The sequence below is a fragment of the Dipodomys ordii genome, unplaced genomic scaffold (assembly GCF_000151885.1).
Source record: "Dipodomys ordii isolate 6190 unplaced genomic scaffold, Dord_2.0 Scaffold9, whole genome shotgun sequence".
In the NCBI taxonomy this organism is placed as follows: domain Eukaryota; kingdom Metazoa; phylum Chordata; class Mammalia; order Rodentia; family Heteromyidae; genus Dipodomys; species Dipodomys ordii.
Window position 1 is genome coordinate 8,286,083 of NW_012267225.1, and position 14,906 is coordinate 8,300,988.

General features: G+C 44.6%; 1 protein-coding gene across 1 annotated transcript in view; it reads left to right on the forward strand.

The window, feature by feature from the left end:
- Positions 1 to 541: 541 nt before the first annotated feature.
- Positions 542 to 14,906, forward strand: part of Heatr1 (HEAT repeat containing 1) — a 41,553-nt gene continuing 27,188 nt past the window's right edge. Inside the window, exons 1-16 of the mRNA XM_013009230.1 lie at positions 542 to 644; positions 872 to 1,031; positions 1,885 to 2,101; positions 2,367 to 2,508; positions 3,388 to 3,489; positions 3,836 to 3,976; positions 5,200 to 5,411; positions 5,550 to 5,683; positions 6,947 to 7,046; positions 8,612 to 8,722; positions 9,030 to 9,147; positions 9,993 to 10,100; positions 10,766 to 10,861; positions 11,222 to 11,310; positions 13,140 to 13,351; positions 13,662 to 13,783. Coding sequence (XP_012864684.1) covers positions 890 to 1,031; positions 1,885 to 2,101; positions 2,367 to 2,508; positions 3,388 to 3,489; positions 3,836 to 3,976; positions 5,200 to 5,411; positions 5,550 to 5,683; positions 6,947 to 7,046; positions 8,612 to 8,722; positions 9,030 to 9,147; positions 9,993 to 10,100; positions 10,766 to 10,861; positions 11,222 to 11,310; positions 13,140 to 13,351; positions 13,662 to 13,783 — 2,046 coding nt within the window. The 5' untranslated portion in view covers positions 542 to 644; positions 872 to 889. The remainder of the gene's footprint in view (positions 645 to 871; positions 1,032 to 1,884; positions 2,102 to 2,366; positions 2,509 to 3,387; positions 3,490 to 3,835; positions 3,977 to 5,199; positions 5,412 to 5,549; positions 5,684 to 6,946; positions 7,047 to 8,611; positions 8,723 to 9,029; positions 9,148 to 9,992; positions 10,101 to 10,765; positions 10,862 to 11,221; positions 11,311 to 13,139; positions 13,352 to 13,661; positions 13,784 to 14,906) is intronic.

Genomic DNA, 14,906 nt, shown 5'->3' on the forward strand with positions numbered 1-14,906 from the left:
TCTGCTGCAACGAAGGTGAGATTTTTAAGGGTTAAATATAGAGGGACAGCATTAACTAAGTCTCTGCCACGCCTCCAACACCAGGACTCAGCCAAGTCCACGGGACGCGGCTCTCTTTGGAACCGGATGCTTTCCAGCCCTGGATAAACGTCTTCTGCACCGTGTTCTCCCGTGCTGGCCGTCACAGCACGTCACTTCTCGGTTGGCGATGCTGGCGTGCACAGCTGCAGCCTCCGCCCCGCCCCCTGCCCGGGATGCCCCGCCCCCTGCCCGGGACGCCCCGCCCCCTGCCCATGGGTTCCTCAGGCAGAAAAACCACAGTGGAGCCCGGAGAACCGTTGGCTGGAGCGGGCCCAGCACGGGAGGCGTTGCAACCACTAGGAAGAAGGTGGCGTCGGGGCGTGGTTTCTTCCGAAGGGCGTGGTTACCGCTGAGAAGGCGTGACTACCGTCTGGAGGGCGGGGCTTCCGCGTCGCGCGTCCCACAAGCCTGTACCTTGTCTCTTGCCGTAGAGCCCGGAACCGGAGGTTCCTCTGACATGTGCTTCTGGTTTCCGGGCGAGCGCTGGACTCCTCGGCCCCACGCCGGGGCTCCTTTGAACGGTTAGCCTTAGCGATCCGCCCAAAGCCCGTGCTCCAGGGAAGGTGAGGAGAAGCCCCGGGCCGCGGACGGGCTGCGGCATCCGCTGGGCGGCAGCGCGAGGGAGGGCCAGGCGTGCTGGGGCTGTGCGGGTTGGAGCCGGGTCGGGGCTGAGCGGCGGCCCGGCGGGGCTGAGGCGAGCCGTGGGGCCGGCCCTGGTCGGGGAGGGCGCGGTTAGGGTTAGGTCCCCGCGGCCTCGACCCCGCGCCTCACACGTCCTCCCGGCTCCCAGGTCCCCGCGGCGACGACCATGACGTCCCTGGCGCAGCAGCTGCGGCGCCTCGCGCTGCCCCAGACCGACCCCAGCCTCCTGTCCCGACGGGAAGCCGCCTCTCTGCTCTTCGACCCCAAGGAAGCGGCCGCCATCGACCGGGACACCGCCTTCGCCATCGGTAACTCGCCCCGACTCCGCTGGGATCGCTCCCCGCGGAGGGCTGCGCTGGGCCCGGGGCGGAGGAGGGGGCTCCGGACCGCGCGCGGTGCTCGAAGTGTGTCGGCCGCGGCACACGCGGGAGAGGAGCTAGCTGGAGGAAAGGAAGGGGGGAGCCGGGTGGGACGGCGCGGGGAGGCCGGCGGGACCGCGCGGGGGCGGCCGGCGGGGTGCAGGCCATCTGGCCAGCCTTCCCGGAGGCCGGGCCTCGTTGTGGCTGAGGACTGAAGAGAAGGCTGAGAAAGGCCAGGGTGGACTCCTGCCACCTAGCGCTTTCTGATCTAGTGAGATAGGGTTGACTTCGTCTGTTAAAAACCACGAATCTTTGTCGAGTCTTCGAGTTACGCATGCTAAGAGCTCCATCGTGACCGGCAAAGAAAACCGTAGAAACAGAATAGGAAGCCATTGTGGGTGGCTCATTCCTGTAATCATAGCTACCCAGGAGGCTGAGAGCTGAGGATCGCGGGTCAAAGCCCGCCCGGGCAGGAGAAGCCTGTGAGACTTTGTTGTTTTGTTTTGGTTGGTCTAAGGGCTTGAACTCTGAGCCTGGGCGCTGCCCCTCAGCTCTTCAGCTCAAGGCAAGCGCGATACCACTTGAGCCACAGTGCCACTTCTGAGTGAGACTTTTATCTCCAGAACAACAAACAGAAAAAAAGCCAGAGGTGCAGCCGTGGCACATGTGGTAGAGTGCCTGTCTTGGGTGGAAGGGCTCTGCAAGAGCATGTGGCCCTCAGTTTAAGCCCCAGTTCTGAAAGTGAGAGACTAGGATGAGTCTGTTTGGGAAAGAAGTGTTGACTGATGTGGTCTTTTCCTAGGCTGCACTGGCCTGGAGGAACTGCTGGGGATTGATCCCGCCTTTGAGCAGTTTGAAGCACCCCTGTTCAGCCAGCTGGCAAAAACCCTGGAGCGCAGCGTCCAGACCAAAGCCGTGAACAAGCAGCTGGATGAAAACATTTCCTTATTCCTGATCCACCTGTCCCCCTACTTCCTGCTGAAGCCAGCACAGAAGTGTCTGGAATGGTTGATTCACAGGTAGCTAACAGAACTACAGAAATCAACAGGAAAGAATGAGAATGGAGTATAAGTCCTGGAGCATCAGAATGGCCAGACAGTACTGAGTAGACGTGGATGCAGAGTTGGAGGCCTCATACTTTAGTGCTATGTTCCTTGTTTATGGTTATGACTGACCAGATGGTTTATTCTTTTAGGTAGTTTTATCTCATGCAGAATTTGAACATGTCAGGACGTGTGCCTGTAGGTTTCCTGTCCATTTGAATTATTTGCTTTTTCCCCCCAGGTTCCATATCCACCTTTACAATCAAGATAGTCTCATTGCCTGTGTTCTGCCATACCACGAGACAAAAATATTTGTACGAGTGATACAGCTTCTAAAAATTAATAATCCAAAGCACAAATGGTACTGGTTGTTTCCAGTTAAGGTATGATTGTTGTAGGACCTCTGAATGTAAGCATGACAATTTTTGATTAAGGGATAAAATTCGGGAGAAATAAAGTCCTAGTGCTTAGGGGTATTAGTCAAATAATACCTAAATCACTTTCATTGTCTAACTTCTAGTTGTTACCGTTATTTGTAACATCTAGCATTTAATTAATGCCTGATGTAAAGTTAAGCATTTTTGCATTGTATTAAGGTCTCATAAAACTCTTTACAAATGAAAATAAGCTTGGATGGCTAAGGTGCTTACCAGATAGTTCACATGATCCGTGTTTAGAGCTGGTATGTGAATTCTGATCTGATGCTAAAGCCTGTGTTTTTTCACAGTACTATGCTGTTTAGTATTTTAAGTTTTGAAACTGAAGAGGTTAAAAAAAAATGGAGGAAGCCCAGTGCTGGTGGCTCACACCTGTAATTCTATCTACTCTGGAGGCTAAGATCTGAGAATCATAGTTTGAAGTCATCCCAGAAAGTCCCATGAGTCTCTCTCTTATCTGCAATTAACCACTGAAAACCAGAAGTAGAACTGTGGCTCAAGTGGTAGAGTGCTAGTCTTGAGGAAAATAACTTGGAGACAGAACCTAGACCCAGAGTTCAAGGCCCAGGACCAGCTAAAAGAAAAAAAAAGAAAAGAATAGGGAACACCTAATAAGCATTCTTCAATAAATTCCTCCACCATCAACTTCTCTCTTGACTTTCTGGAGTGGCACCATTTTTCTGCATTAATCTAGTTACCTCCACCAGCTTGGAGATTGTAATTCATATGTGTGAACAGCCACAGTATGAAGATGTCATTAGGGTAGATGCCTGAATGGAGTAGTGACGAATGTTGCTAACGGCTTGTTCTCTGTGCCCATACCAGCAATCTGGAGTGCCCCTGGCTCGAGGAACCTTGGTCACCCACTGCTACAAAGACCTTGGCTTCATGGATTTGATTTGTAGTCTAGTGACTAAGTCTGTGAAGGTGAGTCACATATCGTTTGCTGAGTGCGATTGCCTGCACTGCATGAAGAACATAGACTAGAGCCTTTCCCAGCGAGAGTGGAACGCTGGCGAGATTCCTTCTGTTGAGGTATCTGCAGCCTTGGTGTAGAAGCAGTTTGGAATTCCATCCTTTCTTGGAGGTGCAGTTTACTCCTGACAGCCAGCGAGATTGTTTCTTTTTAAAATTTTATTATCGTTCAAGGTCATGGATAGAGGGGTTACCATTGACGATTGTTTTTTTAGCTGAGGTTTCATGTACCAGACAGCTGTGTGGTCTGAGGTTTTGCAGAGCTGCCTGTACAACGTCTTGGTTGTTCCCCGTCCAGGCTTTCTCCGAGCGCCCGGGAAGTGCCGCACAGCTGCGTGTGCTCCTGTCTTTCTATGCCTCCACCATTGTGGCTGCTCTGTTGGCTGCGGAGGACGTGTCAGACAACATAGTCGCCAAACTGTTTCCCTATGTCCAAAAGGTTGGTCCTGCTCATGTCTCTAGCAGTTTAATTTGTATCAAAAGGAATTGCTTTCCTTTGGAAAATTTTGCTTACAAATAAACATTTTTCAATTTGACAGTTTGTTTCTAATGGTTAGTAAGATTTAATCTTCAAGTAAAAAGTAGGACATTTTTCATACCATAATTTGGTCTGTAAGAATTGATGTCGGCCCCATGCCTCTGATGCTGTCTCTCAGATCTGTTTCAAGTGGTCATTTCTGACGTGAAGAACATGGCAGCGTCATCTGGCATGGGCTGCTCATTACCTGTTCTTCCACTGGCTTCTGCCGCTCCATTTTCCTCTTTTGCCCCGTGCAGTGTCCTTCCATGGAAGTTGTGCTTTTCACTGATTGCTGTTTTCAGTCAGCCACTTTCTAACATGGAAAAGCAGAGCTGTTGTTGTGGTTGGATGTGTGGAGAAGTGCAGAGGACCCCTCTCTCTGTTTAAGAGACTTGTCCATCCCTGTGGGGCCAGCACATGTTTTCTAACTCTAAAGAGTTATTGACTGTACGATAGGTTTTGTTTTGTTTTCCAGTCTTAGGGCTTGAACTCAGGGCCTGGGCACTGTTTCTGAGCTTCTTTTGCACAAAGCTAGCACTCTGCCACTGGAGCAGTAGTGCCACTTCCAGCCTTTTCTGTGTATATAGTACTAAAGAATGGAAGCCAGGACTTCATGCATGCTAAGCAAGCCCTCTACCACATTAAGCCCTCTACCTGCATTGTTTTATTCATCCTAACATAGAACCTGTTTTGAAATTGTATTTTTTAACGGATACACAAAAATCAGTTCCGCACATATTTGTGGGGTACCACTGATGTTTCAGTTTCCATATATTATCATAGAACAGTTAAAGTTGGGTAAACATTTGTCGTAAATGTTTTTTTTTGTTGTTTTTTTTTTGGGGGTCCGGTCATGGGGCCTGAACTCTGAGCCTGAGCACTGTCCCTCAGCTCTTCAGCTCAAGACTAGCGCTCTACCACTTGAGCCACAGCACCACTTCCGGCTTTTTTCTTTTTACTTATGTGGTGCTGAGGAATCAAACCCAGGGCCTCAGGCATGCAAGGTGGCTCTACCACTGAGCCACCTTCCAGCCCCTTCTCGTAAATGTTGACATTTCTGATTTGTCATAGTAAAATAGCATTTGAAGGAGAAGAAAATTTCCTTACTTTGTCACTTTTCTTATATTTTGAAAAATATCTAGGGGTTGAAATCATCTCTACCAGATTACAGAGCTGCCACATACATGATAATCTGTCAGATTTCTGTGAAAGTGATGATGGAAGATACCTTCGTTAATTCCCTGGCGTCGCAGCTCATCAGAACACTGACCAGTGTTCCCTCTTTGGTCAGAGATGGATTAGGTTGCTTGATAATTCTGCTGCAGAGACAGAAGCCAGAGAGCCTTGGGAAAAAGTATGTATCACTGAGTTGAGAAGTAGAACTAGTCAGAAGTAAGTAGTAAATGATGTTACCTTGAAGACAAGTGACAGGCTACTGTTCAGTCTCGCGCCTTGTCTAACTTGTAGGTACCACATGCTTGTCTTCCCCCAGGCCTTTCCCTCACTTGTGCAGTGTTCCCAACCTTATCATGATGCTTCAGGACATTTCTGGAACGTATGACATCAGTTCTCTCCTGCGCTACATGCTTCCCCATCTGGTCATCTCGGTCATCCACCATGTCACAGGTGTGTGCTTCTTATACTCTGGGCCCTGACCACCATCTGGCTGTGAGCTTGAAATTACTTGAAATTTCTGCTGTCCAAGATTTTGACTTGTCTGTTGGTCTTAATTGGAAAATACTTGGAGTGGAAAGCCTATTGGTTGAAGGGAGATCCTGTTTTTCAGAGTCATTTCTCTGAATTCTGTTTAGCTTAAATAATCTACATTTAAAAGTAAAACAACTGTGGAATTAAAGTATATTGGACTGGGAAGGTGGCTCAGTGGTAGAGTGCTTGCCTTGCATGCATGAGGCCCTGGGTTTGATTCTTTAGCACCACATAAGTAGAAAAAGCTGGGGAAGTGGTGCTATGGCTCAAGCGTTAGAGTGCTTACCTTGAGCTGAAGAAAGCAGGGACAGCGCCCAAGCTTAGAGTTCAAGCCCCACTACCGATTAAAAAAAAAAAAAAGAGTCTCAGCCAGCACCGGTGGCTCACACCTATAATCCTAGCTACTCAGGAATGACATCTGAGGATTGCGGCTCATAGCCAGCCCGGGCAGGAAAGTCCTGAAACTCTTATTTCCAATAAACCACCAGAAAACTGGAAGTGGTGCTGTAGTTCAAGTGGTAGAGCACTAGCCTTGTGCTGAATAGCTGAGGGACAGCGCTCAAGCCCAGAGTTCAAGCCCCATGACCGACCAAAAAAAAAAAAAAAGATTCCTTAGGAATACCAGACCTAGCTAGGTGCCTGCCTGTAATCCTAGCTCTCAGGAGGCAGAAAATGTGTCCTTTCTATTGCCATGGTAACACATGAAGTGTTGTCAGGCTCTGAAGGCCTGACTAACGTCGAGTCATATGTTAAAAGTAAACTAGAATAAGGATGGCAACTTTGATTGAATAAGGAGACCCTGAGCTATTCTCAGGGTTTAGTTGGATCTAGGTTCTTGGCTCAACTTTACAACCAGCTTTTGCTGTGACTTAGGGAACAGCTATGTAGTTTTTGCATTTAATGTTCTATTATTAATATAAATGCTATGATAGTATTTGTTAAAATACAGAGAATTTAGGTAAAATATGAATGAGAAAAATGTTTTGAGAATGCTTTCAATGCTTCAAGAATTATAAATGACAAAATAGGTAAAATATGTCTTTGAAAATAGGTAACAAGCTGAGTGTCAGTGTATATGTTCTTTCATTGTTTCTAAAAAGGTATTCTGCTCCAAGTATTGTAATAGTGTGTGCATACAAAAAAAGTTTCCCCCAGCTCAAGTTTAATTTGTTTTATATTAAGGAGAAGCTGAAGAGATAGATGGTCAGATCTACAAGAGACTCTTAGAAGACATACTTATAAAGCTACCACTGAAGAACAACTTAGACCATTTGTTGGCTAAGTAAGCTATTTTTTTTTTATGTTTTATTTTGTTGTTGTTGTTTTGTCAGTCATGGGGCTTGAACTCTGAGCCTGACGCTGTCCCTGAGCTCTTCAGCTCAAGGCAAGCGCTTTATACTTGAACTACAGTACAACTTCTGGTTTTCTGGTGGTTCATTGGAGATAAGAGTCTCATGGGACTTTCCTGCCTTGGCTGGCTTTGAACCACAATCCTCAGCTCTTAGCCCCCTGAGTAGCTAGGATTAAAGGCATGAGTCACTGGCGCCCAGCAAACTATTGTTTTTAACATTCTTTGTGGCTCAGTATACATTTCAGAGTTGATTAGTTTTCTAGTATCTCTTTTTAATGTATAGCATTTCACTAAATATGGGTATATAGTAATTGTGGCAGCATAAAAAGTAAATCTTTTCCTGTGTCCTCTTAAAACTTACTGAAGAAAATGAAAGATAATAGGTCAGCCGAATTTATAGTATTACCCAATACAATTTGTGGCTGTTAAAGTGTTTTGTTAATAAATGGGCCCACTACAGGGATGCGCTCATTATTTCAGCACTTGGGAGGCTGTGGTGAGAGGATAGTGAGTTTGAAGCCAGCCTGAGGCTGCATAGTGTTGGAAGTTCAAGATCAATATGAATAGTGTACAAGACCCTATCATAAAAACAGTTGCCAGCCCTAATGCCTGTATCACAGTTTACACTCGGTAAATGGCAGGAGAGCCCTAACAGTGAGGATAGGCACAGGGTAAATAGGATTCTTCCTGTTCTGAAAAGATACTACTGTAGTGTCATTTTTTTCCTTTCCAAGTTAAAGGGCAGCTTACTACAATGAGTTGAACGCAGACATTATAGTCAGACATAGGTTGGAAGCCTGCTCCTTAGTAGAGTAGTAAGATCTGGCAGTTGGTCTTCCTTCATCTGCGTTTGCCATTCGTGTAAAGTTGTACGGGCCTTCCTGTGGTGGGCAGTGTTCATGCCCCTTGCTTGGAGTTAGTTTGAGGATTAAATGTGATGCATGAAACCTTAGTTTAGGTTTGGGACTCAGAATGGGGTTAATACACTATTCTGCTTTTTTCTGGCATGGAGGGCTCATTAAAGGCTAACTTTCATTGTTTAATTGAACCTCAGGCAAGTTGGATAAATTAAAAGAAGTTTTATACCAAAATTTTGGTAGAGAAAGTGGTATAACCGGGCACTGGTGGTTCATACCTGTAATACTAACTATTCAGGAGGCTGAGATCTGAGGATTGAGATTTGAAGTCAGCCCAGAGAGGAAAGTCCATGAGACTCTTATCTTCAAGTAACCACTAAAAAAGGGAGGTTGAGGGTTGGAGGGAAGGGGGAGAGGAGGTACCCAAGAGGTAGAGTGCTAGCCATAAGCAAAAAAAGCTCAGAGAAAGCGCCCAGGCCCTGAGTTCAAGCCCTCAGACCAGCACACCAAAAAAAAAAAAAAAAAAGGAAAGGTATAATTTCAACCTCATAGTGGTATAATAATTAGAAATAGTATTTATAAAGTACCTACAATATAGTAGGAACTCACATTTCCTGACATTTCTGCTTTCTTTTGCAGTCTTCTTTTTGAAGAGTATATTTCATATTGTTCACAGGAAGAAATCGATCCTCATAAAGTATCTTTGCTAAATGAACAATTTCTTCCACTTATCAGACTCTTAGAAAGCAAGTAAGTTGTGTATGTTCATGTGTGCCTCTTGTTCTATTAAAGATGATTCACAGGTTATAACTGCAAATAGAAACTGTCCTTTTCAGTAAGGGACAAGTATAGGAACTAAATACATCTGAAGCAGTAAGAGGTTGTATGGATTCTGTGGAGAGTATAATAGTTTATAGGAAGACATTTTTTATTCTTAGAGTCATTTTAATAACACGCTTGATCAATATCATTTGTGTCTTTTATTATACAAGTGCATTGTATATGTGTCGTTAATAGCTTTATTAAGCTTACTGAATGAATTCTTATTTTCTCCCAGATACCCACAAACGTTAGATGCTGTATTAGAGGACCACCTAAAAGAAATTACAGGTCTGAAGAAACAGGAGCTTTTTCACCAATTCATTTCTCTTTCTACAAGTGGAGGGAAGTATCAGGTACGTTGTTCTCCAGGAACTGAGACAGTAAATAGGAAATGTGTGGTTATAGAAGAGCTGTAGAGAGGAATTTCCCTTTTTCCTCACCTCTGGAGAGACTTTACAGAGACTTTACAGTTTGCCTAGTTGCCAGAAACAAAGTTCTGGGACAGGAATTGAATAGTTGAGGGAAAGATAATGGTTTGAACTAAGTGTGGACACAGTACTTACTTCAGGAAAGCATTGTTTGGGATATCCTGTGGTGGTGATGCCTCTAGGCATATGAAGCCTCCACCACGTGTGACACTTCCAAATGTCCATTTGAATACTTAATGAGCATGATCAAACTTGAAATTTCCTGGTGAATCAGCCCTAAGTCAGTGTCCTAGAAGTTAGACCTTTATGCAGAAGTTCTTGTAATTAGCTGATGTCATGAAGAGAAGTATGCCTGGTTTTGTTTTCTCTTCATAACTGATCTTCCATCTACTGTTGTGTTGCACTTCTAAATGTTAGGTTGATGGGTTGACTCCCTGGTTAGTCTGGTTTAATGAGTAAACCTAATTGTTATTAATGGAGTGTCCCTTTGTTATATTATTTACTGAGTTACAGTCTGTCTTGAGTAAGGTGCTAATTTAGTGATTTGTCTCAGGAACTTTTCACTCGGGACTAGATAGCTATAAAAAGTACAACATACCCTATTGAGTGTATACATACATACAGCTACCCCTTTTACAGTGTGTCTTCATTTGTGTGGCTCCTGAGCAATTCCTTTAGGTTTTGGTTGGGCTTTCTGTGGGGATTTCTCTTTTATTTAAGTTATATGCCACTCATGATAAGTGACATTTGACAATCATATGAACCTGCAGATTTTGGCAGATTCTGACACGTCACTGATGCTCAGCCTCTGTCATCCACTTGCTCCTGTGAGACTCCTAGCGGTTAATCATCTGAAAAATACCCTGAAAACATCAAAGGTTTGTGTCATTTATCTGTCAATTGGGATTTTTTTCTCCCTCAGGATAAGCAGTAGAATTCCAGAATAAGAAAGTTACATCAGGCACTAGTTAGGATTACACTTGTAATCCTAACTACTTGTAATGAACAAGTATATACCTACTTTTCTTTTTGTTTCTTCAGTAATTTCAAAAAGAATAGACAGTTTCTGGTGGCTGTGCAGTGCATTTTCCTGTAACAGACTAGACACGAGCAGTGCCTGGCTGGCCAGAGCTGGTGCTGTGTGTGCACATAGAGCACTTGGTGCTGAGCACTGGTACTGTTTCTAGGCCTCTGCTAGCCTTTGAGGAAGGAAATGGGAGTTTACATTGCGTTGCCTGACAGCGGAGCACAGCCCAGGAACTTGCCTGGGGTGACATCACAGCCTGTGCACTTGAGTATCTGGGTTCTCTTTCAGCAAGATGGACTTCTTCATTCAAAAACCGTACTGGAACTGTCTGTGTTGTATATTATCGATGGAAACTGACAGAAGTTCGTACCAAGTAATTATCAGTCTCAGAAGGCCTATTAGGGACCCGACAGGACAGGGTCCGTGTTTCCTTACTAGAATTTTGCCAAGCTGTTCACAAAATGTACTACCTTTTTGGCCTGAGTGGTTGGAATAACATGTTTTTCTGTTGCTCAGGAGGGCATTGATGAATCCTTCATTAAAGACGCCATCCTGGCCCGCCTTGGTGATGAGAATTTAGATGTTGTATTGTCAGCAGTGGGTGTTTTCCAGGTGAGTGAATTTGTTAGGTGTTTATAAATATTATCTTGCCCTTCTCATGTGCTCTGCTCAAGGCAAGAATGTTAGAAATTATTTTATTGGAAATTTGTTCCTTGAGAGCAAATTGGTTAGGGGAAAAACAAAGGAGTGATTCAACTATACAATTTGATAGATGAAGTTCTTCAAAAAAGGAAAATAAGCAACGGCTTTTAAGAAATACCCTGGTCTGTAGAGCATTGGGTCATGACTGCCACTTATAAACTTGACTGGGACTTGTGGGAAAATTCTTTATAATGCCGTCAGATTCATTTAGAAACACAATATGAATATGAGGCAAGTAAATATATACTCATGAATAATTTTTCCCTCTAGATTTTTCAACAACACTTCAGTGCGGAAGAGACTGTGTCCCATCTTCTGAGTATCTTTCAAAGAGCAGAACTCTTGAAGAACAGCAGTTGGTATGTGTGCATTCCTCCTCTTCTCTACTTATGCTCTTCTGACTCAGTGTCGTTCTAGTTAAGTTTATGTTCTCTTTCTTCCTTTTCTTTTTTAATTAATAATTTGGTTTTTTGACATTTGGGTCATATTTGATCCAGTAGGACAGAATGTACTATCTTACTTTTTCCAAAACTAAGTAATTTGGGTTTACATGTGTTCTCATGCTATTTTCTGAGCTTGGTTTTTTTTTTTTGGTCATGGGGTTTGAACTTGGGTTGGGTGCTGTCTTTTCACTTTTCAGCTCAAGGCGAGCACTCTACCGCTTAAGCCACAGCGCCACTTCTGGTTTTCTAGTGCTTTATTGGAGATAAGAGTCTCATGGACTTTCCTGCCCAGGCTGGCTTTGAACCGTGATCCTCAGATCTCAGCCTCCTGAGTAGCTAGGATTACAGGAGCCACCAGTACCCGGCTACTGTGTGTTTCTTTAAGCAATTAGAATGTTTAGCATAGTCTACAGAATGTCTGAAGTATATATTTTTTTCATTGTGGTTCTTTAGTGACCTAGTGAGACTGATGTGTTATCCTCATTTCTTCCTTTTGTGTAAAGTATGAACATCTTTTTTTTTTTGGGTCCGGTCGTGGGGCCTGAACTCTGGGCCGGGGCGCTGTCCCTCAGCTCTTCAGCTCAAGGCTAACGCTCTACCACTTGAGCCACAGTGCCACTTCCGGCTTTTTTCTAGTTAACTGGAGATAAGAGTCTCATGGACTTTCCTGCCCAGGCTGGCTTTGAACCGTGATCCTCAGATCTCAGCCTCCTGAGTAGCTAGGATTACAGGTGTGAGCTACCGGTGCCCAGCACTGAGCTTGAATTTTTAAAATGAAATGCAGACATATGTAATCTAAGATATAACCCTAAATTTGATGACGTAGCATGGGAAAGTGTATCTACTTGGAATAATACTACTTATAGCTAAAAAATACAGGTATGCTAGACAATAAGTGCAGAGGCACTTGGTAACTTCTGAAGTGTTTGAGGAGATGTGGTTGTTTCATTATTGTACACTTCTTTTTTTTTTTGGGTCCGGTCGTGGGGCCTGAACTCTGGGTCTGGGCACTGTCCCTCAGCTCTTCAGCTCAAGACTAGCACCCTACCACTTGAGCCACAGGGCCACTTCCGCTTTTTTCTTTTTTGCTTATGTGGTGCTGAGGAATCGAACCCAGGGCCTCCTGCATGCAAAGCAAGCGCTCTACCTCTGAGCCACCTTCCCAGCCCTATTGTACACTTCTTTGCAAGGAAAAGTAACAAAGCTTCTTAGAGCAAGCACTATCTGTCATACCGACTCGATCCAAAAGAATTGGCCAGTTAACCTTTTAACTAGCAGAGTTCACATACACTATGTGTTACATCTTACATTGCAGTTAACCTAATGAGCTCTTAGGAAAAGAAAGAAAGACAGGACAAAGCTGTTGTCCTAAAAGACTATGATTGGCCTGGATTTTAAATGGATTTTCATCTTTATGTTGTTCTTCTCAACTCAGGTTGAGAGTGAGACAGAACAGTGTGATGATGAATTTTTGCCAGATTGAAGTCTTTTTTTTTTTTTGGGTCCGGTCGTGGGGCCTGAACTCTGGGCCTGGGCGCTGTCCTTCAGCTCTTCAGCTCAAGGCTGGCACTCTACCTCTTGAGCCACAGCACCACTTCCGGCTTTTTTCTTTTTTGTTTTGTGGTGCTGAGGAATCGAACCCAGGGCCTCATGCATGCAAAGCAAGCGCTCTACCTCTGAGCCACCTTCCCATCCCCTCGAAGTCTTTAATGTGTCTCTCAACCAAATGTGTATGTGTCTTTTAGGCACAAGATACTTGAGATAGCAGCAGACATATTGATTAAAAAAGAGATACTGAGTGAAAACCAGGAGCTCGCAAATCAGGTGGTTGTACATTTGCTGCCGTTCATGGTCATTACGAATGAGGATTTGGCATCTGCTGAGATGAAAATTGCTATACATTTGTCCAAATCAGGAATTTGCTCTCTGCACCCTCTGTTAAAAGGGTGGAAAGAAGGTAAGAAATTCAGTTGTTGTTGAGAAAAAGAACATAGGACCTGAAGAAAGATAGGGACATTTAAAATAAGCCATCTTTGCTACTTGAAATTGTGTTTATTATATACCAGCACAATTCTTTCTTAATATTTGCTAAGATAAAAAGTATACCATGAAAAAGAAGCTGACTCACAAAATCAGAGTTAGATAAAAAGAAAAATTAGAAACCGTTGAAGAGAAATAGTGAAATTTTTATCTACCTTACAGTTTACACAGTTGCTTTTTTGATCATTAGTAATATAAGACCTTTCTCTATTCAAAATTTTTTACAGCTCTTGAAAATATGATTAAAATCACAAAGCCAGGAAAACGAATTGGCGTAGCAAACCAGAAGCTGATTTGGTTGTTGGCTTGCAATATAAACTCTGGAGATCGTTCCTTGATGTTGAAGATGGTAGGTGTGTTTTCTGAGCCCCATGCCCCACGCCTGTTCTCCCCCACAGCTTTGCTTCTACCACCATCATCTTCTGTTTTCTTAGTTGTTTTTTTGCATCCCTATTACCCCACCCCCTCCACCCCCAGCCAGGGCCTTGAACTCAGGGCCTGGGTACTGTCCTTGAGCCTCTCTGTGCTCAAGGCAAGTGCTCTACCACTTGAGCCACAGCACCACTTCCAGCTTTTTCTGCTTATGTGGTACTGAGGAATTGAAGCCAGGGCTTCATATGTGCTAAGAAAGCACACTACCTCTAAGCCAAAATCCCAGCCTCTTTTTTGGCACTCTACTGCTTGAGCCACAGCTCCACTTCTGGTTTTCTAGTGGTTTATTGGAGATAAGAGTCTCACAGACTTTCCTTGCCCGGGCTGGCTTTGAACCATGATCCTCAGATTTCAGCCTCCTGAGTAGCTAGGATTACAGGCGTGAGCCACCAGTACCCGGCTACTGTGTGTTTCTTTAAGCAATTAGAATGTTTAGCATAGTCTACAGAATGTCTGAAGTATATATTTTTTTCATTGTGGTTCTTTAGTGACCTAGTGAGACTGATGTGTTATCCTCATTTCTTCCTTTTGTGTAAAGTATGAACATCTTTTTTTTTTTGGGTCCGGTCGTGGGGCCTGAACTCTGGGCCGGGGCGCTGTCCCTCAGCTCTTCAGCTCAAGGCTAACGCTCTACCACTTGAGCCACAGCGCCACTTCCGGCTTTTTGCTTATGTGGTGCTGAGGAATCGAACCCAGGGCCTCATGCATGCAAGGCAAATGCTCTACCACTGAGCCACCTTCCCAGCTCCTGAACATCTTTTTTGTTGTTTTTATAGTAGCAAAGTGTATTCTAAGAAAGGAGAAATTTAGCTGGGTGCTAGCTCATGCCTGTAATCCTAGCTACTCAGGAGGCTGAGATCTGAGGATTACGGTTCAAAGTCAACCTGGGCAGGAAAATCTGTGAGACTTTTTTTTTTTTTTGGGTCCGGTCGTGGGGCCTGAACTCTGGCTCTGGGCCTGGATGCTGTCCCTCAGCTCTTCAGCTCAAGGCTAGCGCTGTACCACTTGAGCCACAGCGCCACTTCCGGCTTTTTTCTTTT